General features: G+C 45.7%; 1 protein-coding gene across 1 annotated transcript in view; it reads right to left on the bottom strand.

The window, feature by feature from the left end:
• Positions 1 to 8298: 8298 nt before the first annotated feature.
• The window catches only part of LOC129706556 (cytidine and dCMP deaminase domain-containing protein 1-like), a 57271-nt gene continuing 38183 nt past the window's right edge, over positions 8299 to 27386 (bottom strand). The window contains exons 12-16 of the mRNA XM_055650918.1: positions 26259 to 26308; positions 25888 to 26015; positions 19467 to 19629; positions 14554 to 14578; positions 8299 to 11841 (exon numbers count right to left, since the gene is read on the bottom strand). Coding sequence (XP_055506893.1) covers positions 11759 to 11841; positions 14554 to 14578; positions 19467 to 19629; positions 25888 to 26015; positions 26259 to 26308 — 449 coding nt within the window. The 3' untranslated portion in view covers positions 8299 to 11758. The remainder of the gene's footprint in view (positions 11842 to 14553; positions 14579 to 19466; positions 19630 to 25887; positions 26016 to 26258; positions 26309 to 27386) is intronic.

The raw sequence follows: 27386 nt of genomic DNA, 5'->3' as shown, positions 1-27386 counted from the left end.
CTGGCAGTGGGCAGCAGGGGCAGCAGGGGCAGCAAACCCAGGGCTGTGGGTGATGTCACAAACACAGGCAGCAAGTCATCAATAACATACTGGGGCTGGCTCAGAGTATGTCGCAATGAGAAAATAATGACCTGATTTACTTCAACCATACATCATGGGTCGAACCTAGGGTGTATGCTTCACGCTGTGAATGTTGACTTCAGCTGACATCATCCTTGATGCAATCAGTAGGGGGTGGGGAGACAAGTTAAAGCTGGCCGGCTGGCATTGAGGTATAGACTTGCCTCACACCAGTGTCATGGTTGAACTGGGGCGATGCCCCATTCCTACACTGGTCCTAGCTGGAATCGGACGGCAGGCTTGGTGGAAAGCCAAATTCCAGGTTGTGCTCTTTTAGAAGGCTTCCTGAAGGCCAATGTATGCAAATCATGAGGTTACTTGCACACTGCTGTAAGTGAACGATGTGTGTGATACATACAGCCACACTGGTCCCTTCAGTTAGTAACTTTAGAAAACGTGGTGGAGTACATATTCCAAACAGTATCAATGGTGCCGGTGGAGATGGTTGGTTGAGGGCTTCAAGTTCCTAGGTATAAATATCACCAACAATCTGTACTGGACCAACCATATTGAAGATAAGGCCAAAAAGCCCACCAACACCTTCCTCAGAAGACTAAGGAAATTTGGCATGTCGTGAAAGACTCTTACCAACTTCTACAGATGCAGCATAGAAAGCATACTATTGAGCTTCATCACAGCTTTGTTTGGAACACCTCTAGCCCAAGACCACAGGAAATTGCAGAGAGTTATAGATCAACCACCCTGTCAATCACACAGACCAGACTCCCCACCATTGAATCCTTCTCCACCACGTTGCCCCAGGAGGGCAGCCAATGATAATTCACAATGTTTGATTAATCAGGAGGAAGACGAAGTGTTGATGTGGCAGGGTCTACAGGATTGTTGAGAGAACCCGGCCATTCCAAGTTTTAACTCGCTTTTGCAAAATATCTTGATTCCAGAGCCATAGTTTATTTTGAATATGTGTCATAGAGTCATGCAGCACAGATACAGGCCCTTTGGTCCAACTCATCATTTCCAACCAATGTGCCTATTTGTAGATAGTTGATGAACAGCTTTATGATCCTGTAGACCCTGCCACATCAATACTTTGTCTTCCTCCTGATTAATCAAACATTGTGAATTATCTCTCTCCAACTCTACTCTGACCAATTCATCATCAACCTTCGATATTTCAGGGAATGCTACCAGGAGTTTCACTATGTCACATGCAGCTCATATTCCTTTTGAAACATTCTATAGGTCTCAGAAACCTGATGCACAGTGAAGTGGTAACGGTACCACATTGACAGAGTGGGGGAGGAGTGAGGGAGAGAGGGTGGAGTAGGGGAGTGAAGGAGAGATGGAGTGGGGGAGAGCAGTGAGGGAGATATGAAATGAAATGAAAAAATGAAATGATTCAATTTATTGTCATTGTCAGTGTACAGTACAGAGACAACGAAATGCATTTTTAGCACCTCCCTTGAAAGGGAGACACAGGGCGTCGCGGTGTGCCCGCGCCTGCCGCCATTCTGCAGTGGGGAGAAGAGTGTGGGAGAGAAGTGCTGTGGGGAGAGGAGTAAGGGAGAGGTGAAATGAAAGAGAGACAGAGAGATAGAATGACTAAAAGAGATGAAGTAATGAAATAATGAAATAGTATAGTGCAGATGGGTGGCTGGAGCTGCCTACCAGGGAGCTGCCCTTGAGGATATCAGCAGAGTGCTAACTCAAGACTTGAAGGGGATGGAGGAGTACTTCACCTTCTAGCGACTTCGCCCTCACCCATCTAAGACAACTGTCACTGCCTTTCACCTCAGCAATCAGCTCGTCAATGCAAAGCTCCGAGTGCCCTTTTGTGGTAAGCCGGTGAAGAATGAAGAATTCCCCAAGTACCTCGGAGTCACCCTGGATCGCACCCTCACCTATCGTGAACACCTGAAGAGGGTGGCTGATACTGAAAGAAAGGGTCAACATCATCAGGAAACTTGCAGGCAACAGCTGGGGATCCAATGCACTCACCCTCCGTACCGCTAGCTTAGCCCTAGTCTACTCAACAGCCGAGTTTTGCTCAACAGCTTGGGCTAATAGCTGCCACATCAAACGAGTTGACACTGTCCTTAACTCTGCAATGTGGGCCATCACAGGGACGCTTAAGTCAACACTTTTGCAGTGGCTCCCTGTCCTCTCTCATATCGCCCCTCCCAGCATACGCAGAAGGGAGAGGATGTTGAAAGATTGGTGCACCATCGCGGCTAACCCTGACCTTTCCATCCATGCTGACTTGAACAATCTGCCCCTGAAATCCCGCAAACCCTTCTGGTCTTCTGTTAAAGGGCCTGTACCGCTTGGACGACCTAATCCGCGAGTTCTGGCGAGTTTGCCCTCGACTCGTACTCGCAGCATGGTCGACACGAGGTTGTAGGGGGTCTTCGTAACTCTCTTTCATGCTCGAGAGTGGTCTCCGCGTACTCGAGGCCTCGGCTAGGTCGGGGCGTTTTTTTCAATATGTTAAACAATGCCCGCGAGTAAAGAAAGGTCGGCATGTAAAAAATCAATACTTTTTTTTACTCGTAGGTTTAGTCGTAGTAGGTCAGCATGTTAGTCGTGGGTAATCGAGGGTAGTCGAAGGTAGTTGTAGATAGTCTTCATCATAGTCATCCCCAGAATAATTCTCGTACAATTTCTCTGGACCCTATCCAATGCCAGCACATCCTTCCTCAGAAACGAGGCCCAAAACTGCTCAGATTATTCCAAATGTGACTTCACCAGCGCTGATAAGGCCTTAGCATTTCATTTTGGCTTTGACATTCTAGTCCCTTGAAACGAATGCTAGCATTGCATTTGCATTACTTACCGCTGACTCAACCTGCACTAGTACTTCCTGCACTAGCACTTCCAAGTCCCTGTGAACCTCTGATTTCTGAATCCTCTCCCCATTTAGAAAGCAGTCTACGGCATTCTCCCTTCCACCATACTTTGCTACGCTGTATTCCATTTGCCATTTCTTTGCCCAACCTGTCAACCGGTCCAAGTCCTTCTGCAGCTACCTTACTTTCTCAACACTACATGCCCCTTCAACTATTTTTGTACCCCAAACTTTGCCACAAAGTCATCAATTCCCTCAACCAGATCATTAATATACAATGCAAAATGTAGCGGACCCAGCACCAACCCCTGTAGAACACCAATAGTCACTGACCGCCAACCAGAAAAGGCCCCCTTTATTCTCACTCTTCGCCTTCGACCAGCCAGCTAACCTTCTAACCATGCTAATACCTTGCCTCTAATACCATGGGCTCCTATCTTGTACACTAGCCCCTCTTGTGCGGCACCTTATAAAAGGCCTTCTGAAATTCCAAGTCAACAACATCTACTGACTTCTTTGTCTATCCTGTTTGTTACCTCCTCGGAAAACCTTAACAGATTTGTCAGGTAACATCTCTCCTCAACAAACCTTTTCTGACTTTGGCCTAACAAGTGCATCCAAGAACCCCAAAACCTCATCCTTAATAATAGACTAACACTTCATCATCCACAGAACTCAGACGAAGTGGCTTATAATTTCCTTTCTTTTGACTTGCTCCCTTCTTAAACAGTGGGGTTGTGATTTTCCAGTCCTCTGGAACCATTCCTGACTCTTGTAATTCTTGAAAGATCACAAGTAATGCCTCCACAATCTCAAAAGCTATCTTTTTCAGAACCCTGGGGTGTGGTCCATTTGGTCCAGGTGACTATTCCACCTTCAGACCGCTCAGCTTCCCAAACACCTTCTCCTCAACAATAGTGACTGCATTCACATCTTCCCCCTGACTCTCTCGAATTTCTCACACATTTCTGGTGTCTTCCACTGTGAAGATTGATGCAAAAAAATGTATTCAGTCTTCTGCCATTTCTTTGTTCCCCATCAATTTCTTCCCCAGCATCATTTTCCAATGGTCCAATGTCCACTCTAGCCTCTCTTTTAATCTTTATATATCTGTACAAAACTATTGGTACCCTCTTTTATATTATTGGCTAGCTTCCCTTCACATTTCATATTTTCTCCCCTTATTGCTTTTTTGGTTACCTTCTGTTGGTTTTTAAAAGCTTCCCAATACTCCAGCTTCCCACTAATCTTTGTCATATTATATGCCTTCTCTTTTGCTTTTATGGGTTAGAACTCACCCACAGTCACAGCCTTGCAGGCAGTCGGTGATGGTGAGGATTGTGTCTTACTACCCAGGTGGGAAGAGTTGCCCAAGTTAATATTGCTGCTGTGTTTGCAGTGGATCACTGTCCTGCCCTGGGACTCAGGGAGAGTCGAACATCCTGCCTGTGATGGCTTCCGTGCCCATGCAGGGACTGGTGAGTTGGTGTAATGAGAGAGCAGGACTGCAGGCAGCACCAGCTGTTCCTACAGCAAAAGCCATCAATCTTACTGAGACACTAAAACAAGGCAAAGGCGGTAATTATTATCACACAGGGGGAACGGTTGCAGACAGCAAGGATGGAGCAACATTAGGATGGACAGCACTGAAACCTGGGGTGGACAACATAACCTGCGACTTCTTGGCTGTCGTACGGGACGGGTAGAAATGTTTCTCCACGGTGCTCGCAGAAAAACATGACACAAACTGAACTGCGATCGACACTGCACTGAAGCAGCTGAAAGCGATCTCACCCACAGTCGTGGCTTGGAAGCATGTTGCTTGCACTTAACCTTTTTGGCTCCTCAGTAGGTTGAAGATGTGCTGAAGAGGTCATACTGGTTGGAACTGTAATTTAACTCCAGCTGTCGGTTTGCAGAGAGCTACACAAGTGGTACATGCACCGGTAAATTCAAGAAACATGAAGTGAGTGCGTCATCATACTGTCACTGCAACCTGGGAGAGCTTTACGATCATACACTTAAAGATTGATTTGTGTGCGATCTTTACAATGAAATTTACTTTGTCCTCTCTGGGACAACGGCCTTACATTTGATTTAAGATGTAGGATAGCAACTTCAATGGAGATGGCAACCAAAATGTCACAGAATTGCATATTTTCCCAAAGACAAAAGTGTTGCCCGAATACTGTAGCTCAGAAACAGTGACAACAAATCTTTGTCATCATTGTAATGGCTGGGGTTTGGCATGTAATTGTTCTTTCCAGGAGATCGTGTGTTCTATTCAACAGAAGAAAGGGCACAAGGAAGGGAGCTGCAAGTCAGCCGGCAAAGGACAGCAATGTCAACATGGAGGTGGACTTGGAGCCACAGACAAAGACTGCATAGTATTGCCAGCAATACAGACAGAACAGCATTGGGTTTATCAGTACCCATGCCACAGGTAACCATGGAGTGAGACAATAGGATTTTGACATCACAGTCCTGATTAACTACATTACTGGTAATGAAGATTGCTTCAAAAACCAATACAGCACGGAAAGAGGCCATTCGATCTAACTCATTCATGCCAATCAAATTGTCTAGCCCATTCGCCTGCATTTGGCCCACATCTGTCTAAACCTAACTATCCATGCATCAGTACTACTCCTTTTAAATCTTGTAATTGTACTTGCCTCTAACGCTTCTTGTGGAAGTTTGTTCCACATACCCATCATGTTCTATTGTGAAAAACTTAACCTAAGATCTCTTTTAAATCTCCACCCACCTTAAACACATATCCTCTAGTTTCAGAGTCCCCTACCTTGGAATAAGACTCTGACCATTCTCCTTATCTGTGTCCCTCATGATTTTATAAATCTCAATGAGATCACCCCTTTACTCCAGGGAAAACAGTTCCAGCTTTGTAACTCAGCCCTGCTGTCCAAGCAACATCCTTGTAAATTTATTGTGGGTAATGATGGAGATGGCAAAAGAACACAAGGTAATAGGAGCAGGAGCAGGCTATTCGGCCCTTCAAGCCTATCCTGCCTTTCTATATGATCATGGCCGATCTGCTACATGCCTCCTCTTCTGTGCCAGTTCTCCATAACCCTCAATCCCTTGATCATTCAAAAATGTGTTACCTTCTTCTTACTAATATCTCCAGTGATGTAGCCTCCATAATGCTCTGGGGTAGATAATTCCAATCCATAATTTCTTTAATTAGTGCGGCTCTATTCCCTGTCTAAGGCCTCCCCATTTATAGAAACATCTCAACATTTACCCTGTCAAACACACTAAGGATTTCAATATGTTCACCCTCAATCTTTTATACCCCGAAGAAAACAGATTCAATTTCTTACACCTCTTTGGACAAGACAACCCACTCATTCCAGGAATTAGCCCAGTGAATTTCTTTTGTACTGCCTCAAATGCTTCTATATTCTTCCTTAAATAAGGGGGCCAAAACTGTGCACAGTATTCCAGGTGTGGCCTCATCAAGATTCTGTACAACTGTAACTATGGTTTGGTCGACTCCTGCCACCACACATACATACTAACAAGAAATATGATCAATGTAAAGACGTGCTAATGGAAGGTCTGCACCCATAGAAGCATACGTAGGGTGCCCTCTAGTGGACAGCCTTTTACCCTGCCAGTTCCAGGGGTTTATACTGAATGAATGAATACTTGATGGGTAAAAAGCGGTCTTCAGGTTTGAGACAACTTCAGTGACGTGTTTTTACATCTATAAGGATATTCTAAATTGATGTTATGCAAATACAACAAGGTCTTCTGAGTAGCCTGATCAGAATCCATGGATACATGTACATGTTTGATTGAAATGGGCTCAGCCTATTACAGGTCCCAAACAGCATCTAAATCCTTGAAGAGCCAAGTGTAGGAAGAGCCCACAAACCTAATCAGAAAGAGAACACTGGTCAAAGCAACTCCTAGTTTGCAGGCAAGACAATTAGATTGTGTGCTGACTACAAAGAATCTTTTAATCAGATGGTCGGATGAATTATTTCCCTTGCAGACCTTCTGAGAGCTGTTTGTACGGTTGGCAGGAACTTAACTTTACAGCAAACCCGGCTAACTGCACTTACATGCTCATGAATGTAGATGCAATTGTTTGTTGATTTTGTTTGTGGGTTTTAGTTTTGCATTCAACACCATTGTGCCAGAGCTACTACACTACAAACTTTTCGAGTTGACTGTGCCTGAACCTCTCTGTCAGTGGATCACCAGCTTCCTGACAGACAGGAAGCAGCATGTGAGGCTGGGAAAGCACATCTCGGACCCACAAACCCTCAGCATAGGAGCACCGCAAGGCTGCATACTCTCCCCTCTCCTCTACTCTCTCTCTACACCAATGACTGCACCTCCACTGACTCCTCTGTCAAGCTTCTCAAGTTTGCGGATGACACAACCCTGATTGGACTGATCCAGGATGGGGAAGAATCTGCCTACAGACAGGAAGTGACACAGTTGCCGGCCTGGTGCCATCGCAACAACCTGGAGCTCAATGCTTTTAAGACAGTGGAATTGATAGTAGACTTTAGGAGAGCTCCCCCTCACCTCACCTCACCCCACTCACCATCAACAACACCACAGTCACATCTGTGGAGTCTTTTAAAGTTCCTGGGAACATCATTTCCAAGGACCTTAAATGGGGGGCTACCATCGAGTCCATAGTGAAAAAGGCACAACAGAGGATGTACTTCCTGCGGCAGCTGAGGAAGCACAATCTGCCACAGGCAATGATGGTCCAATTCTACATGGCCATCATAGAGTCTATCCTCACCTTCTCCATCTTGGTCTGGTTTGGCTCAGCCACCAAGCACGACATCCGGAGGCTGCAGCGAATCGTCCAATCAGCTTAGAAGGTTATTGGCTGCAACCTTCCCTCCATAGATGAACTGTACACTGCAAGGAGCAGGAAGTGAGCTGGTAAGATAATCTCTGACCCCTCTCACCCTGGCCACAAACTCTTTGAATCACTTCCCTCTGGAAGGCAACTCCGGACTGTCAAAGCTGCCACAGCCAGACATAAAAACAGCTTTTTTTCCACGAGTAGTAGCTCTACTCAATAACCAAAAATATGTAGCCTTCTGTGCTCTGATATTTTACTTAATTCATATGTTTAATGGATAATGTTTTATTATTAATGTTTACTATTTTATGTGTCATTCCTAACTGTCAATGCATGTCGTTGTCACTTGCAGGTGGAGCACCAAGGCAAATTCCTTGTATGTGAATACTTGCCCAATAAATTTATTCATTCATTCATTCATTCTTCTCGGGCAGTCCCGCAGTAGTGAGGATGACTTTTTTACACTCTGATTCCATGGGGTCTGGGGTGGATGGTGATTCCTCTCTGGGATCAGTAGACTCTGCCACAAGTGGATCAGGTGGTGATGGGTTGTATGGGATGCCCTGCATTCCTTTCATAGACGGCACAGACTTCACTTGGTCCTGCTACTGAGGGGCTCAATGGATTTCACAATGCTCCTTCACCAGTTTGAGTGTCACTTGCTGGTGAGGTTGTTACATTTTCCACAGGAGAATGTCTTTGAATCATCTTCCAGGAAATCCCTGGAGCAACGAAGCTTGTAGTAGAATGGCAAACAATGCGCTGGACGAACTCAGCGGGTTGAGACTGGAAGGAAAGGAATTGTTGATGTTTCAGGTGGAACCCCCCACATCAGGGATGTGAATAAAGTACTGAGGGAGTTTAGGCAGAGCATCATTGTTGGTACTGGGGCTGGGAGAGGATGCTCCCAGAAAAAGACCTTTCAGTCCATCACGAACTGACCTCTGCTAGGTCTAGGTAATTATGTGTGCACCCCAAGCCAATCTCAGGTGCAGGGATAAGCTTTGCACGTTGGAAGAAACGTTGAAACATTTCCACCACTGCAGTATGAAACTTAAATAATCAGTGCATTGATGCAACTCAGTCTAAAATCAAATCTGAGTGGCTCACAGCATGATTGTTGCTCTCATAATTACAAGAGTCATTGAATTACAGCCTTTCTGGAAATGATTCACTCTTATTCCAGATTCTGTCCAAACTGAGACCCACCAAGTCGTTCAGAAATAAAATTGGACTGGCACGCGTCAAAGTGAACTGAGCATTGTGATTGCAACTGAGGATCATAGAGAGAAACACCATTAAAAACGGCCTTTGGAATAAGTTGTACATACAATCAAGTTGCATAACTGAGTTAGTCACCAACCACCTGATCCTACAATTTCTATCTGCTTCCATGGTCATCATGAGATATTTGTTACATTTTACTGGACTCTCGCTTTGGTTGCAGTAGAGCAGGGTGATACAGGTCATTATTTAGCTTCTAGTTAAAGGAGACCCATAATAATTTTGGAAAGGACCATCGATTGAAAACAAACCCAAGGAAGGCCTGCAATCACACTGAGCCTCTCATTGAACATTTCAAAGTACTTCACAATCATTCAAGGGCCATATTGTCAAAATGTAGACATCAGCTTTGATTTAAAAAAATTATGAAACAGAATTTTCCTTACCATCACCATTGATTTTAATTGTCATAAAAACACAAATTCAATCATGAGCTGGATTAAAATTTTGATTTAAAATAACATTCTTGCATACATTGGTATTCTAAGTAAAAAGCAATATAAAGCTGGAGTTTGGTCAGAATAAAGTCATTTTCATTCCATTACACGCTAACCATCTCTGATGAATTAAAATCTGATCCTGTTGAAGGGCACATAGAAACATAGAAAATAGGTGCAGGAGTAGGCCATTCCGCCCTTCGAGCCATTCAATATGATCATGGCTGATCATCCAACAAGTATCCTGTACCTGCTTTCTCTCCATACCTCCTAATCCCTTTAGCCACAAGGGCCACATCTAACTCCCTCCTTAAATATAGCCAATGAACTGGCCTCAACTACATTCTGTGGCAGAGAATTCCAGAGATTTACCACTCTCTGTGTAAAAAAGAGAGCACAAAGATGTGCACAAAGATGACCTGTCAGTCCTTTTCCCTCACTCTAGGGGCTTTGCTTTCTTTCCACAATTGTTCTTCCATTACTTTACAATTACTCACAGCCCAACAACCCAATATGGCCTAATATGGCTATTTAATGCAGAAGTTATTTGTATCAATTTTGGCCATGTCATGAGAAAATACAGCATGGAAAGAGGCCCTTTGGCCCAAGTCCATGCTGACCACCAACCACCAACTTGGCACGGTGAGAAGGTCCCGGCATGCCGCGGCATCAAACAGCAAGGCTGGCTTGCCCGCTGTGGAACCGGGAATCGGCCTGGAAGTCCAGTGAGCCTAGCCTCTGCTCAGTCCTGAAGACTGGGAATCAGAGAGGAGGTGGAGGGTTACGGCGATGGCGGAGGACGCTGGACAAAAGGCTCGTAAGAGGAGCCCAGAGGGGTGGGGAGGGGGGGGTTACTTTCCGCACCCTCAAAGTCAGCTGTGGAAGGAACAAGGTCTGAAGAGAGCCATGTAAGAAGAGGAACAACGGTTCGCAGGATGACCGGATACGGCACTCCCAGATTCTACCAACTTGCACATCTATGGAGTGGGATAGGGTAGCTGGAGAAACCCACGTGGTAGCAGAGAGAACATGCAGACACCATACAGATAACAGCTGGGATTAGGATTGAACATGGGTCTCCTGCACTGTGAGCAGATGTGCCACCCTTAAATCAGCCATTCTTCATCTCGCCAACAGTCTGTCTGTCCTTCCTACTGTTTTTGTCATTTTAAGTACGTGTTAAAGAGTATGTTTTAATTCCTTGGTTTTATGTGGGGGGCTGGGGGGCTCTTACCTCGACGGAGATGCGATTTTTTTCTGTATCGTATCTCCGTCCCCACTGCGGCCTAACATCGTGGAGTGGCGCAGCCGTTCCTGGAAACCAACCCGGCGCTCTCTTTGCCATAGATCTCTTTGCCGGGGATCGACTGTGGAGAGTAACTGCGGGTCTGTGGACTTTAACATCATGGAGACCGCGGTGCCTGGTTAGAGACCGATTCGGGAGCTCCAAGCCTCGGAGAGTTTCAACCATCCCGATGTGGGAGTTTCGATCACCCCGATGCGAGAGCTTCGGATCATCGACTGTGGGAGCTTTGATGTCCCTAAAAGTGAATGGTTCGACAACCCCAATCGCGGGAGAATAAAGAGGGAGAAGAATGGATTTTATTGCCTTCCATCACAGTGAGGAATGTGGGGAGGCGCTGTGGTGGATGTTTATGTTAAATTTTATTTCATGTGTCTGTGTGTCTTGTTACTTTTCACTTAGTATGGCTGTATGATAACTCAAATTTCACTGCACTTTGTGGTACATGTGACAATAAACTGACCTTGAAACCTTAAAACCTACTTGGTCTGCAGGTGCAATGTGTAATGTGGAAAAATGCTGCCATCACATGTGAACGCCCTGCTCAATGATCAGCAAAGGAATCCGAACAGCAGCTAGACTAATCAAGATTTGGTTCTGCTGGAACATTTAGCCACCCATCTAACTACCACCTATTTCCCAGATCTGCTTCCCAACCAGTAAACTAAATAATTTCCCTCTATTTCCTCCCTTAATTTTACCTTCAATTCGCACTTGTATTTCACTGGACTTTCATACTTCCTATTTCCTTTGTTCAATTTTAAAGTGTTATTATTGCACCAATGATTTAAACTACAAACTATTGGTTGCTTGTAAAAGATAGTGAAGGAAGCTTTTTGATGGGTGCTGAGTATGAATAGTCATCCCATCAACTCAGCGTGGTCCTGTTTTCTTGCAGGGCTTCTGAGGCACTGCGACAGTAAAATCCACGCTGACCACCATCTGTTGCTTCACTCACATTCTCCCTCATCTGTGGTCTCCTGCTTAAGCTTCTCATTTGAGCTCGTGAAGTCCAGGCAATTTATGGCATCTCCTGTGAGAAAGAGAAGTTCCCATGGTAACACATTTTATTTTAAATATTTGTTTTTAACTTATTCTTTGAACAGAATTTCTCAAAACATGCATTTATTCCATCACAGTGTTCTGCCGCTCACAGCGGATATATACCGGTTAAGCTTTGCTTCTGATGTCCACAGATCTTTAAAGGCTGCAGGACAGGTCAATACAGTGGTTAAAAAGGGCACAGGATATAAGACCAGGAAGGTTATATTAGAACTATGTAAAACACAGATAAGGCCACAGTTTGAATACCGCACGCAGTTCTGGTCACCACATTACTGGAAGATATGATTTCACAGGTGAGGATGCAGAGATTTAGGATGTTGCCAGGACTGGAAAACTGGCTCTCGGAGATGAAGGGAAGTTTAAACTAAGACACATAAGGTTATGAAGATCAAAAGCAATAGGATGAGTGGTCAAAAACCAGAGAGCAGAATAGTTGGTGTGTGGGTTAGTCAGAGATAAAGGTGATGAGGGTCTGCAAATGACAGTCTCACAAGGTGGGATAGACAGAAACCATCATCATATGAAAGAAGTAAAATGCAGTTACCCGCAGGGCTGCAGACAGAATAGTCTCGCCCTGTTTTGCAGGGTTGCTGTGATCCAGTAAAACACGCTGACATTGTAAAAGATACCAGCATGGTGCACAGCCACACCAACGAGGCAAAGATTGAGACCGTGCTCAACACAGGCAACTAAAACAACGGCAAAGAAGCAGGTTGTGGGGAGCGACAGAGGAGTAGTTACGGAGGAATCACTAAAGTTGCAGTCACCGGTAATAGAGTGCTTGGAATTTCAGAAACTTTGGAGAAATGTGTACAGGATCATGAGGGGAATACGTAGGGTGAATGCACAAAGTATTTTAGCCAGAGCTGGGGAATCAAGAATCAGACGGGATAGGTTTAAGGTGAGAGGGAAACATTTAATAGAGACAATATGGTTTTATGGAACAAGTTGCCAGGGGAGGCAGTTGAGGCAGGTACTAGAACAATGTTTAAAATAAATTTGGGCAAGTACATGGATAGGAAAGGATTAACGGGATATTAGCAGGTTGGACTAAAGTAGATGGGGCATCTTGGTCAGCATGGGCAAGTCAGGTTGAAGGGATGGTTTTCATGCTTATGACTTTATATGGAAGACAGAAGCCAGGCACTTTGTTGCACCCTGTTGTCTTAGAATTGGTGAGTTTGTGGAGCCTTTTCAGAGTTGATAAATAAAGCAGGAACACCTCCTCCTCTCAAGGTAACAGTGCAAGACGGGCAAAGTTTGCAATAAGGCAAAAATATTACTATCGTATTAATAGTTACTTCATTTGAGTGTAGTTAAAAAATAAATGAAATCACTGCATTTGCCGTGGTGGGATTTAAGTTCAGTTAACACTACTGCCAGAAACACGGCAAAGTGGGAGGAAAAATCGGTGGTTTAAATTGCATTTAGTCTAATGCTGAAGATTTATCAGGTAAGAGGGACAATCTTGGCTGTGGATGTTTAGGATATTATGGCCGTAACAGAAACATGGCTGAGAGAAGGGCAGGGCTGGCAGCTCAGTGTTCTAGGGTACAGATACCACAGGCATGGTAGATGTACAGGTAAGTGAGGAGAAAAGTAGTCTTGATGAGGGAGGACATAACAGCAGTGCTTCGAGAAGAGAGTTTTGGGGCCTTATCAAATATGGGCTACATGAGTAGATCTTGGAAACATGAAGGGAACGATCTTTTTAATGGGATTATTTTATAGGCCCGCAGTAGTTAACGGGAATTAGTGGAACAGATGTGTAGGGAGATTGCAGATAACTGAAAGAATAATAAGATTGCATGTGTGGGAATAAAATAGCTTCCATTCTATTGAATGGATAACCCACGTGGCAAAGGTCTTGAATAGGTTGGAATTTGTTTAAAAAATGTCTCTCTTTGGTTTTTAAGGTGGAGATGCTCATGGAAGTTGAGGAATTGCGGGCAATGAAATGTGATATCTTGGACGATATACAATTTACCAAAGAGGTGGTATTAGCACATGAAGGTGGATACATCTCCAGGGCTTAACTGACTACATCTTCGAAAGTTGTGAGAAGCTAGGAAAGATATTGCAGAAGCCCTTGCTTTAGGTGAAGTTCTCGAAAACTGGAGGTTAGCAAATGCTGTACTGTTATTTAAGAAGAGTAGCAAGGACAAGCCAGGGAACTGCCTGACAAAGGTTATGGGTAAGTTACTGGAGGGGATTCTGAAGGACAGGATCTACTAGCATCTGGATAGATAAGGTCTGATTAGCGATAGTCAGCATAACTTTGTGCATAGGAGATTGTTGCTCACTAATCTGTTAGCGTTTTTGAAGAAGTAACAAGAGGATTAATGAAGGCAGGTTGGTGGATGTTGTCAATGTAGACTTTAGCAAGGCCTTTGACAAAGTCCCGCGTTGTAGAATAGTCTGAAAGATTGTATCGTATTGGATCCAGGGAGAGATAGCCAATTGAATACAAAATTGGCTCGATGGTAGGAAGCAAAGGGTGATTGTGGGTTGTTCTTCAGACTGGAGACCTGTGACTGGTGGTACGCCATAGGGTTCTGTACTGGCCCCATTATTGTTCATTGTTTATATAAATAATTTGGATGAGAATGGAGACAAAGTTGGATCCAGAATCAGAAGCCCAGGCAGAAACTGGACCGTATCTGAAAGTAAATGTTCTTACCTTTTATGCCTGTGTTTTGTTTCCACTGTTGTAGAGATAGGAAGGAATAAAGAAAAAGGTCAGCCACAAATACAATACAGGGTACAGTCAATGCATCAGACAGCTATAATTCAAATGTAATCACTCATAGTCAAGGAAGTGGTAAGAGTGTAAATGTTCAATAAAAAGAGGATTGGGCAGAGTTGATGTGTAGCTACAAGAAGGAAATCATACTCACAGAGACATGTAGCATGGCAGCAGACCTTTCGGCCCATCACATTAACCCATCAGCACCCATCTGATTGTTAAAGATTGACGCCATCTTTCAGCTATTGTCCAGTCTTCTATGACGAAGCTCATCTGGACAAGTCTTAAATGCTGTCAACAACTATGCTTTCACCATTCTCTCCCGCAGTGCATTGCAGAAACTCACCACTCTCTGGTGAAAAGAACCCCCTCAGATCCCTTCTGAATCTCTTATCCCTTACCCTAAACCTGTGTCCTCTATTATTACCTCTCTCTGATATGGAGAAGAGTTTCCTCCATCTACTCAAATTGTACCCTGAAAACTTTTAGATACCTCAGTAATATCCCCTCTTCTCCTCCCGGATAAACAGACCTAGCCTCATGACTGAAACGATCTATCCCAGGTAACGTGATCATGTGACCATGTATCCCATTCAATGTGATCATGGCTGGTCATCCACAATCAGTACCCCGTTTCTGCCTTCTCCCCATATCCCCTGACTCCGTGATCTTCAAACGCCCTATCTAGCTTTCTCTTGAAAGATTCCAGAGAACCGGCCACCACCATCCTCTGAGGCAGAGAATTCCACTGACTCACAACTCTCTGTGTGAAAAAGTGTTTCCTCATCTCCGTTCTAAATGGCTTACCCCTTATTCTTTTAGGAGATTGGAGCCAGCAGAGGATAAGGGGAACCAGTGGATGTGCTCATTTTGTCTTTCAGACCTGAAGTGTCTGTTCCCCACAGATGCTGCTTGATCTGTTCAGTTCCTCCAGCACTTTGATTTTTGTTCCAGACGCCAATCATTTGTGTCTCTGAATTAAAATTTCATTTTTCTGGATCTGGGCCAGCACTTATTGCCCATCTACAGCTACCCTTGAAAAAGTGGCAGTGAGTCCCTTCTTGAACCATTGCACCCCACTGGTGAAGCTGCTCCCACAGTGCTGTTGGGGAGGGAGTTCCAGGATCGGCAAGGTATTTTCCAAGTCAGAATGGTGTGTGACTTGTAGTAGTGTTGCCTTGCACCTACTTCCTGGTGCTTCCTGGTAATAAAGTCATGCATTTGTGAGGTATTGTCAGGGTAGTCCGGCAGGGTAAATGCATTTTGTAGATGGGGCATACTGCAGACACAATGCACCAGCGCTGAAGTGAACGATGTTGGTGGGATGATAGACAAGCTGGCTGATTTGTGCTGAATGATGGTGTGCTTCTCGAGAGTTCTGGAGCAGGCGTTAAGGCCAGAGAAGAAGGTCCTTCACCATGTGGTGAATCTTTGGAATTCTCTCCTAGGAGCTGTGGAGGTTCAGTCGCTGTACATTTACGGCAGAAATTAATGGAGCGCTGTACATTTACGGCAGAAATTAATGGAGCTTTTATTTGTAAGGGAATCAAGAATCACAGAGTTAGTGCAGGAAATTGGCACTGAGGTAGAAGAACAGCTGAGGTCTCATCGAATGATGGAACAAGCAGGTTAGGCTGGAGGGTCTGAATAGCCTGCTCCTGTTGCTATTTTCAATATTTTCCTAAGAGGACAGGCACCAGACCTTTAATCCTCAGATGCTTTTTTATTCTTGTAATAGCTCACAGTTCAATCTCATACGTCTCTATTTGGGCTGTGAGTTAATATCATCAAGGACTCACACCATCTTGGCCACACTCTATTCCCATTGCGAGCATATGGAGGAAGGCACAGGAGCCTGACAACCATGAACTTCAGGTTCACAAACAGTTTTTACCCATCAATTATCAGGTTCTTAAACTTTACGGAGTTTTACAGATTTTGATACAGCTTCTGATCACGTACAGCTTGAGATCGTAGGAAATAGGATTACAGATTCATACCACACAGAAACAGGCCCTTCGTTCCACCAAGTCCACACTTTTTGCCCATCAACACTAATTCCATTTGTCCACTTTCGGGCCATATCCTTGGAAGTCTTGCCTATTTAAGTGTCTGTCTAAATGCCTTTTAACCAAAGTACCTTTAAAATGTTGATGTGGCTTTGCACATTTTGTGTCTGTGATGATAAAATGCAGCTCCATGAGAAGAAACCGAGTTTCAAGTAGATATTGGAAACAAGGTAGGATATGCAACATCATCAGTAAGGACAGAACAATGGCGCAGCGGTAGAGTTGCTGCCTTACAGTGCTTGCAGCGCCGGAGACCCAGGTTCGATCCCAACTACGGGTGCTGTCTGTACGGAATTTGTACATTCTCCCCGTGACCTGCGTGGGTTTTCTCTGAGATCTTCGGTTTCCTCCCACACTCCAAAGACGAACACATTTATAAATGTAAGTTGTCCCTAGTGTGTGCAGGATAGTGTTGATGTGTGGGGATCGCTGGTCGCTGCGGGCGCGGTGGGCCGAGGGGCTTATTTCCGCTCTGTATCTCGGAACTAAACTAATCCAGTGAAGGTTTTAAGGGTAAACAGCCTGCCCACATTCATTACAGCACCCCAGGGAGTGGGAGTAAGTTGCTGCATCATGGAAGATGGGAAAGGAAACAGAGAGTGGAAGCAGAAGCTGTGGCATTCACAGACCGTAGCTCATGATCCAGTGAAACTCCTGCTGCTTCCCCGTGATACTTTGCTCCACTGAGTCTATATGGCACTGTGCCGCTCGTACAGAGCCACACTGCATGAGCGACTGACTGATGTTACATCGAGGTTTCTTTCCAAAACAGAGCAATATCAATTATGTTGTGGAGCAGCGGTAGAGTTGCTGCCTTTCAGTACCAGAGACCTGGGTTCCATCCTGACTATGGGTGTTGTCTTTGCAGAGTGTACGTTCTCCCTGTGATCGTGTGGGATTTCTGCAGGTGCTTTGGTTTCCTCACACATTCCAAAGATATACAGGTTTGTAGATCACTTGGCTTCTGTAAATTGTTCCTAGGGTGTAAGATAGTACTAGTGTGCAGGTGATCATTGTACAGTGCGGACCTGTTGGGCCTAGCGGATATCCGTGCAATATCTCTAATTGAAATAATTGACAATGTTTAGCATTGTCTGTAGAGTGAAGAAATTCCACGTACTTGACCAGCCAGAATGTTATGATTTTCAAAATCTTCTGTGGGGTATTTTTGGTGAATTCAGGTAGATATCTCAAATGGCATCAGACAGTTCAGACATAGGATTTGGTATATATGCATACAACCAAGACCTGAGGTACACTCAGAAATCAGTTGCACTCCATTGACTGCAACCTGACACCTCTATGTGAGACTGTGGTGAGATTGTAGATGGACTGTACTTCAGTCTCGCTGCCATGGCAAGGGCTATAACATTACCCTCTCATGCATATTTGAAAGCATTCTGCATGAAGAAGGTGAAGATAATACATTGTTGACTTTGTGCAGGAGCATTGAGAATGATGTGATGCAATTTCTCTAAATATGCAGCTTGTAGGTCACTCAAGGTGTATATTGCTGCAAGCAAGTTGCTGGAAGTTCTGTCTGGATGCCTTGGAGCAGTTGGGCTGAAGGAACAAAAGCAACTCAAGTCATCACGAGTATCCACCTGCAGGTTCTCCCAGGACTTGGCCTTGGCCAACTGTTGATGATGGAAGGTAGACACATAATGCTGGAGTAACTCAGCGGGACAGCAGGCATTTCTGGAGAGAAGGAATGGGTGACCCCACTGGCTGTTGATGATGGACATGGATATTGCAGTTCCGTCCATGGGAAAAGTCATTATGATGGGTGTCCATTTTTTCCAGCGGCTCCTTTGGATTCTTCAACCTCACGAGCATGATTTCAAATGTGAGAAAGATCTTTGCCAAACGTAGTTTCTCAGTGTTGCTTGTGAGAGACAATGGGAGCAACTTCACCAGTGTTGGCATTGCCAAATTCCTCAGTGATTACAGAGTCGTATGTGTGCATATCGACCCGTTGCAAAGGAAGAGGCAGCTTAGGCTTGACATAGGCATTGGGTAATGACAGAATTGCCTTTTCACTGCCAGAATTCACCACACATGATCACAAGACAGATCAAAGTAAAAATGGATTTGTACTAAAAAATGCATGTATTTTCTGCTGAAATGTTTTTATTGACTGCCTGGGGTTATGAAATGGTGTTGGTATGTTACAGTGTAGGGTGGGGAGGGGTAGAAAGGATGAATGGTTTTGGGAGGGAGATGGTGAGAGTGAGGGTGGGGAAGGGAAAGGGGAGAGAGAAAATAGGATTGGGAAATGGCAGGATTGGAAAATGAAAGAGACAAAGGAAGAGAACAAGGGAGAAGTACTGGGGAATGTGAAGATGGAGGGTGGGCAGTTGCTTCATCATTGCCAAACCCTGTTAATATCTTGTGAAGCTTTAGTTCAGAACAATAAATAGTTGCTTACATAAATTAATGCAAATCACACCTGACTAACAGGAGCAAATGCCTTATCAACACTGTACCTTAATGAAAACTGGCTATACCCAAGATTGCGGCTGATCGCTGTCTTTTACCGCTCATCTCAATTTTGATGTCATCATTGCATGCTCCTAACTCCTGGTGTTCAGGCCAATTAACATTGTTGTCTCCCATTCTTTCTCCCATGATTTCTCCCATTCTCCTCTGCTTCTTTGTGATTTTGTTCTTCCCATCATATCTTTCACTCTCATGAGCTGGGCTCAAATCAATGAGTAAATAAAAGATTTTAAATGTTATTGAGAGTTCCCAAGTGTTCCTGTAACTACCGACACTTACCATTTTACATGTTATTCCCTCCATGGGTGTGGCGGAAAATTCACCTTCGGGTTTCACACAAACAATCCTTGTGATACCTTTGGTTTCTTTGATTAAATCCAAGCACTCAGGGCAGGGATATGAGCTGGTGTACAATGTTGCATCTTTCAGGTCCTGTTTATGCCTGCCGTACAAACACAGAAAATGTTTTTGCTTCCGATTGAGTGAATTAACCACAGGAGAGAAATACAGACACTGGGTTGAGCTCCAGCTCTAGTTTAGCTTTGGAAAGAACTGCAGATGCTGGTTTAAATTGAAGGTAGACACCAAATATGGGAGTATCTCAGCGGGATAAGCAGCTTCTCTGGAGAGAAGGAATGGGTGACGTTTCGGGTCGAGATCCTTCTTCAGACTTTTTAGTTTAGTTTAGTTTAGTTTAGAGATACTGCACGGAAACAGGCCCTTCTGCCCATCAAGCCCATGCCGACCAGCGATCCCCGCACACTGACGCTAACCTTCTGGAAAATGCATTTGCCAAGATAGTCTGGAAATAGCAGGCAGTGGTCTTTGTTATAATTCATCTCATTATACTGGCAGGACTCTGTGGTCAGGGACATTTTGGGACAAACTTAAGCTGCTGATGGGAAATCAGTGAAAGATGCACTCTGGCCTGCCCTAAACTTGCCGGTCTTCTTGTGCGAGGAGCTGTCCATGTTTGGATGCTACTGACTGGCAGCATAAAGTAGACATATTCCATAATGTAGGGTCCTCATACCAGTGGACAGTGGCACAGCTGGTAGAGTCACTGAATCATAGCTCTAGAGACACGGGTTTAATCCTGACCTTGGGTGCTGTCTGTATGGAGTCTGCACAGTCTCGCTTCAACTACTCTGGTTTCCTAAATCAATCAGCCTCTGTAACTTGCCCCCACCGTGTCAGTGCGTGCTAGAATCATAGGGGGATTTACATAGGGGGAGTAGTAAAGAAAATTCCTCTTACAAATTGTGAGTGTTCAGAGTTCGGAGGTGAGAGTCATCCTCCATACAACCAACCTTCACGCTCGATCATGAACAGGGAGCTATTGTGATGCTGCTGATTACTGTCCTCACCCAGAACTTCCTCTTCAGCAAAATAAATCACAGAGGGTACCCGACACAGGGGAGGGTCCTTCACAACTTTGTGTCTCAAGTTCCGAAATGAGATTACCCGTGCAGGGGAGGTAGAAAGCCCCACAGAAAATGGATCTCAGCTAGTCCAGGGTGTATCTTGGGATGCTGAGGGAAGGAGGGAAGGAATTGTGGAAGACATAATCTTCCCAACATCCTTAGATTTAGGTCTAATATGTGAACGATACTAGACTTCATTAATGGGGGCACTGAATACAGAAGTAAGGAGGTTATGCTCCAACTTTATAAAATCCTCTGTTCTGGACTTTATAAACTCCACCATCAATAGTGTCACCTCCCTCAAACAGGTGACCATATACCCGAATCAGAAGCCATGGATGAACAGTGAGGTCAGACTACTGCTGAAAGCACGGGACACCGCTTTCAGGTCAGGCGATGCTCGAGCCTACAGTTCATCCAGGGCTAACCTGAAGAGGGGCATCAGGAAGGCCAAGCACTGCCATAAGCTCAGGATTGAGGAGCACTTCAACAACAACTCCGACCCCCGACGCATGTGGCAAGGCATCCAGGCCATCACGGACTACAGACCCTCCAACATCACCCCCACATCCAGCGACGCCTCCTTCCTTGCGGAGCTTAATCACTTCTATGGCCGCTTCGACAGGGACAATCTAGAGACAGCCATCAAGGCTGTGCTACCTGCCGATCACCAACCCCTCACACTCACCCCCTACGACGTGTACGTGGCACTGAGTAGGACTAATGCACGTAAGGCTGCTGGCCCTGACGGCATCCCCGGGCGCGTGCTCAGAGCCTGTGCTGCGCAGCTGACAGACGTCTGGACTGACATCTTCAACCTGTCACTTGCCCAAGCAGTTGTCCCCACTTGCCTTAAATCCACCTCCATCGTGCCAGTGCCAAAACACTCCACTGCGGCAAGCCTCAACGACTTCCGCCCAGTTGCACTTATCCCCATCATCACCAAGTGCTTTGAGAGGCTGGTCCTGGCACACCTCAAAAGCTGCCTACCCCCCACAATGGATCCCTATCAGTTTGCCTACCGCAAGAACAGGAGTACGGAGGATGCCATCTCAACGGCACTTCACTCCGCCCTCTCCCACCTCGACAACAGAGACACTTATGTAAGAATGCTGTTCATCGATTACAGCTCAGCATTCAACACCATTATTCCATCAAAACTGATCACCAAACTCGGTAACCTGGGCATCGACCCCTCCCTCTGCAACTGGATACTGGACTTTCTAACCAACAGACCCCAGTCTGTGAGGTTAGACAAGCACACCTCTTCAACCCTCACCCTGAACACCGGCGTTCCTCAGGGCTGTGTGCTGAGCCCCCTCCTCTACTCCCTCTTCACCTATGACTGCACACCTGTACATGGTACTAACGCCATCATCAAGTATGCAGATGATACAACGGTGATTGGCCTCATCAGCAACAACGATGAGCTGGCCTACAGGGAGGAGTTCCAGCACTTAGCAGCATGGTACGCTGACAACAACCTGGCCCTTAACTCCAAGAAGACCAAGGAGCTCATTGTAGACTTCAGGAAGTCAAGAGGTGGCACGCACACCCCCATCCACATTAACGGGACGGAGGTGGAACGTGTTTCTAGCTTCAGGTTCCTGGGAGTCAACATCTCCGATGACCTCTCTTGGACCCACAATACCTCTACTCTGATCAAGAAGGCTCATCAGCGTCTCTTCTTCCTGAGGAGACTGAAGAAGGTCCATCTGTCTCCTCAGATCCTGGTGAACTTCTACCGCTGCACCATCAAGAGCATCCTTACCAACTGCATCACAGTATGGTATGGCAACTGCTCTGTCTCCAACCGGACGGCATTGCAGAGAGTGGTGAAAATTGCCAACGCATCACCGGTTCCACGCTCCCCTCCATTGAGTCTGTCCAAAGCCAGCGCTGTCTGCGGAGGGCGCTCAGCATCGCCAAGGACTGCTCTCACCTCAACCATGGACTGTTTACCCTCCTACCATCTGGGAGGCGCTACAGGTCTCTCCGTTGCCGAACCAGCAGGTCGAGGAACAGCTTCTTTCCGGCGGCTGTCACTCTACTCAACAACGTACCTCGGTGACTGCCAATCACCACCCCCCCCCCTCCCCCCCCCCCCTCCGGACACTTATTATTATCTTTCTTCAAATCGTTTGCTATGTCGCTCTTCAAGGGAGATGCTAAATGTATTTCGTTGTCTCTGCACTGTACACTGACAATGACAATTAAAATTGAATCTGAATCTGAATCTGAATCTGAATCTGAAATTGTTCACCATACCTCAGCCGGAGTACAGTGTGCAGTGCTGGGGTGAAGTAGAGGAGATTCACCTGGATGTGGGACAGATCAATTATAAGGATAGACTGGAAACACTAGGACCGGGGGTATATAATTGAGGTATCCAAAATTATGAGAGGTACAGATCAGATAGCCCGTGGGGAAACTTTGGGCGGCACAGTGATGCAGCGGTTGAGATGCTGCCTTACAGCGCCAGAGACACAGTTTCGATCCTGACTAGAGGCTGTCTATGGAGTTTGTACATTCTCCCCATGACCTGCGTGGGTCTTCTCCGGGATCGCTGATTTCCTCCCACACTACAAAGATGTGGAATTCTCTGCCACAGAAAGTAGTTGAGGCCAGTTCATTGGCTATATTTAAGAGGGAGTTAGATGTGGCCCTTGTGGCTAAAAGGCCTTGTGACTATGGAGAAGAGGCAGGTACAGGATACTAATTTGGATGATCAGTCATGATCATACTGAATGGCGGTGCAGGCTCGAAGGGCCGAATGGCCTACTCCTGCAACTATTTTCTATGTTTCTATGTACAGGTTTGTCGGCTAATTGGATTTGGTAAAATTGTAAATTGTCCCTGTAGGATGTAGGAGTAGTCTGCAGTGTGTGTAGTGTGTTTCACACCTCTGTAGTGTGTAGGATATTGATAGTGTACGGGGTGATCGCTGCACTGCACGGACTGAATGGATCGCTGGACCGTGCGGACTCAGTGGGCGAAGGGCTTGTTTCCACGCTGTGTCTCTAAAGTCTAAAGTAAACTAAATATCAGAGGACATAGATTTAAAGTAAGGCATTAACAGGGGATATGAGGGGGTCCTTCTTTACCCAGAGTGAAGTATTTGGAATGCACTGTCAAAGAGAATTATTGAAACGGGGTCACTGACCACATTTGTCCAGCTGAGCATTTGAATTGCCAAGGAATAGAATGCTATGGGCCAAGTAATGAGAAGTGGGATGGGTGCCCTGGGTGTGTTAGACCAAACGGCCTGGTTCAATGTCATATGATTCTATGTCTACAACATTATCTTTCTGTTCCACAGCCTAAGATTGCTCTGTTCATCTACACTGTCCTTCCATTTACAACATATTCTTTGCCATTCCCACATGTGTGACACCCACAGTGCTGATGTGAATCCAAACAATGAGAACACTGATTATCTTCTTGTGGCTGAGAACTTTCTTTCTTGCTGTCAACCACCCAGTCAATTTTGTCATTTCACGCAAACTGATGATGGGCCCACATTTAAATCCCACACTTAATTAAAGGTCACGAAAACCAAGGAATCTATATAATATACCGTTGATCGCCCTTGAGTGGGGGCGCTGTCGAATATGGCTGCCCAGCCTGCAGCTGTTCGTCCTTTCACCCTTTTTTATTATTTTTAGTTTACTAAAAGTGTAATCTTGGAGGTCTTCTAGTTTTTTTATGTGGGGGGGAAAGAGGAAACTGCTTTTCTCAGTCCCTACCTGGTTGGAGATGCGGGTTTCTCCGGGCCGCATCTTCACCCTCTCCTCGCGGCCTACCAAATGGGACTGGAGCGGCATTTTCTGCCGGGACCGGCCAGAGCTTCTGCTTCGGCGGCAGCGCAGCGCTGGGGCATCATCGCGGAGTGGGCTATGCCTTGCCTGGGTCGCCGTGTGGTGGGCTCTGGGGTGCTGTGGCCACCGACTCCAACATCGCAGAGCTGTCGTTGCGGGGCGTCCAGCCGCGGGCGGCACTGAGTTTAAACACTGCGGAGCCTGGGATCTTTCGCTGAGATCGCCTGTGTTGGAGCTCCGACCAGCGCGGCCTGTGGACTTCAGGAGCCACGGTCTCCGGTAGGAAGCGGCCTTTCCGGACACTCCAGGCCGCTGAGAGTGTTCTCCCGACGCCGGGGCCCCATCATCCAGCGAGAGGGCCTGAAACATCGGGCTGCCGTTGCGGGGGCCTCAGATGGGCTCCGACCATGGATGAACATAGAGGAAGAGGACTGGACTTTGTTGCCTACTTCACAGTGGGAACCATTGTGGGGGGATGATTTTATGTTTAATGTCAAATTCTTTAATGTTGTGTTTTATTTTTATTGGTGTGCTGCAATGGCAACTCAAATTTCAGTACACCAATTGGTGTACGTTACAATAAATGTCCTTTGTCCTTTATGTTTGCTGTGCTTCCCATAATCTCACAAGGGCTTCCATCCCTCTTCTTCCTACCCACTCACTGAAGTCTTGTTTACCAGGCTCCCATTAACTTTATTGGAAAATGTATTATTTTGCCATGTAACGTTAAAGAGAAAAAATGTATTAATTGTGGTGAGCATGAAAGTTAGTAATTTTTTTAGATATCTTCAAATCCGAGACTATGTGAAAACACACACGAAAGACTGTCATTCTATTGGCCCAGATATATTAGACAAATGCATGAATAGAAAGACGGATACAAGTAAGTTAATATCCTATATTTACAATACCCTTTTAACTGCACATATCCCACCTTCGGAAATAATTAGGCGAGCATGGGAGGAGCAAGGTATATCTCCAACTTTTCTTATTCCCCTTTCTCTCTGCTGCACTGGTAACTTAGGGGACTTTTTCTTGTTCTTTTCTATATCCTTTCACTTTTTCCTTTCTTTTTTTCTTGCTTTCCCTTTGTTTCCTTTTTTCCATTTTTTCTAATTAGGTTATAAGGTTAAAAATGAAGCTGCACAATAATTGTATAATTCTAGATGCCGAACATTTTATCTTTGTACAATTGCGTCTATAAAATAAACATTAAAAAAAAAATGTGGTGGAGCATTAATTGTATACCATCCGATAGTCTAGAGGAGAGACCAGCAAGATCCGAGTCTTGGGCTTGCCAGATTGAATGTAATTTTCTGTATTTTCATCTTTACCTAAAACACCAAGACAGAGACCGCTACCAGCCGAGTACATGGGAAGGGGTTTAGTGTAGATGGGCATCCAGTAACTAGCATGGCCGCAGTTGGCTGAAGGGTACATTTCCGTGCTGTGTCTTACCTGAAATAAAGAGTGTTAGCCTCTGCACAGATGAGCAGGTTGGGGCTGTTAGTCTCACTTTGGTCGCGACTTGAAAGGTAGCAACCATGGTAACAACCTCGTGCAAAACCGTTGTAGCCCGTTGCCACCTGCAGGACAATCATGGTTAGAATGATTCTGGAACAAGACGAGGCCCTCCCACTTCTGACGGACCCATTCCCCTGCATTCCTCAAATGCCTTCCCTGTGATGTCCACGCTGTCTATATCTGTGGCTTCACAAGCATGACCTAATCCATTTATTTGGAGCAGGAACGCTCTTAGAATGTCAGTGAATAGTGTCATTTCCCAAATGAGCGTAAGAAGTTGAGACAAATTCACATGAAGTACTCACAAAGCATTCGTCCTGGCAGATTATCGCTCCAACTCCGCGATCTGGACTATCTGAAACACAGAAGTGTCGAAGAGCATCACCTCAGGCTGTGCAGCCAAATGTCTCTGATGCTATCAGAGCTCTGGATGTCTCATATCACAATATTGACCTCTATTGGGTCAATAGAGACCATCGTTTTTGGGACAACTTTTTGCTGGGCCACAGGCTACAGGAAGAAGATCATCCCACCTAGACTGCAATCAGCATAAACAACATGCATCAGCGTTTCTGCAGGGAGGGCCAACCTTTTGATGGGTGAGCAATGAGATCACAGAGCTGGGCAGCTCAGAAACAGGCCGTTTGGCCCATCATGTCCATCCTGACCACTATCTAAACTGGTACCCGGACGTGGCACCGACAGACAAGAAGTCCAAGCAAGAAGTCGAAGCCAAAGAACCGAATGGAAACGAGGCCGAAATGCCAATAAACCGAAAGAGTCCGAAGACGAAACGCCTACTAACCAAAAGGATGGGACGTCTAAATGCAAACCAACCGAAAGGGTGGGACGCCTAAAAGCCAACGAACCGAAAAGCTGCATCGCCTAAAAGCAAACTTACCGAATGGCCTCTCTGTCAAAATGCCACATACCCGAAAAGCGGCGTCGCCTACAAGCCAAAGGACCGACTGCCGCAAAACAGAAAAGTACAATAACGGACATGACGTTGCCGGGGGGCGGGACTTGTCAGCGATTGGTGCAGACCCCCGCGTCCATCACATCACTGTGATGGCATGAACATTGTCCCAAACCTCCGCTCCACCCGACCCACAGCCCGCGGAGGGTGGCCGTGGGAGAGTGGGGGCTGTACACCTTCGGCCGCTTTCAACTTGGTGCATAGGTGACTGGGCAATCTGAACCCAAGCACCAAGTTGAAAGCGGCCGAAGGTGTACAGCCCCAACTCTCCCGCGGGCTGGAGGTTTGGGACAATGTTCATGCCTTCACAGTGATGTGATAGATGCGGGGGTCTGCACCAATCGCTGACAAGTCCTGCCCCCCGGCAACACCATGTCCGTTATTGAACTTTTCTGTTGAGCAGCAGTCGGTCCTTCGGCTTGTAGGCAACGCCGCCTTTCGGGTAGGTGGCGTTTCG

This window comes from Leucoraja erinacea, chromosome 19, assembly GCF_028641065.1.
Source record: "Leucoraja erinacea ecotype New England chromosome 19, Leri_hhj_1, whole genome shotgun sequence".
Taxonomy (NCBI): Eukaryota; Metazoa; Chordata; class Chondrichthyes; order Rajiformes; family Rajidae; genus Leucoraja; species Leucoraja erinaceus.
This window is presented reverse-complemented; position numbering and strand designations above follow the sequence as displayed.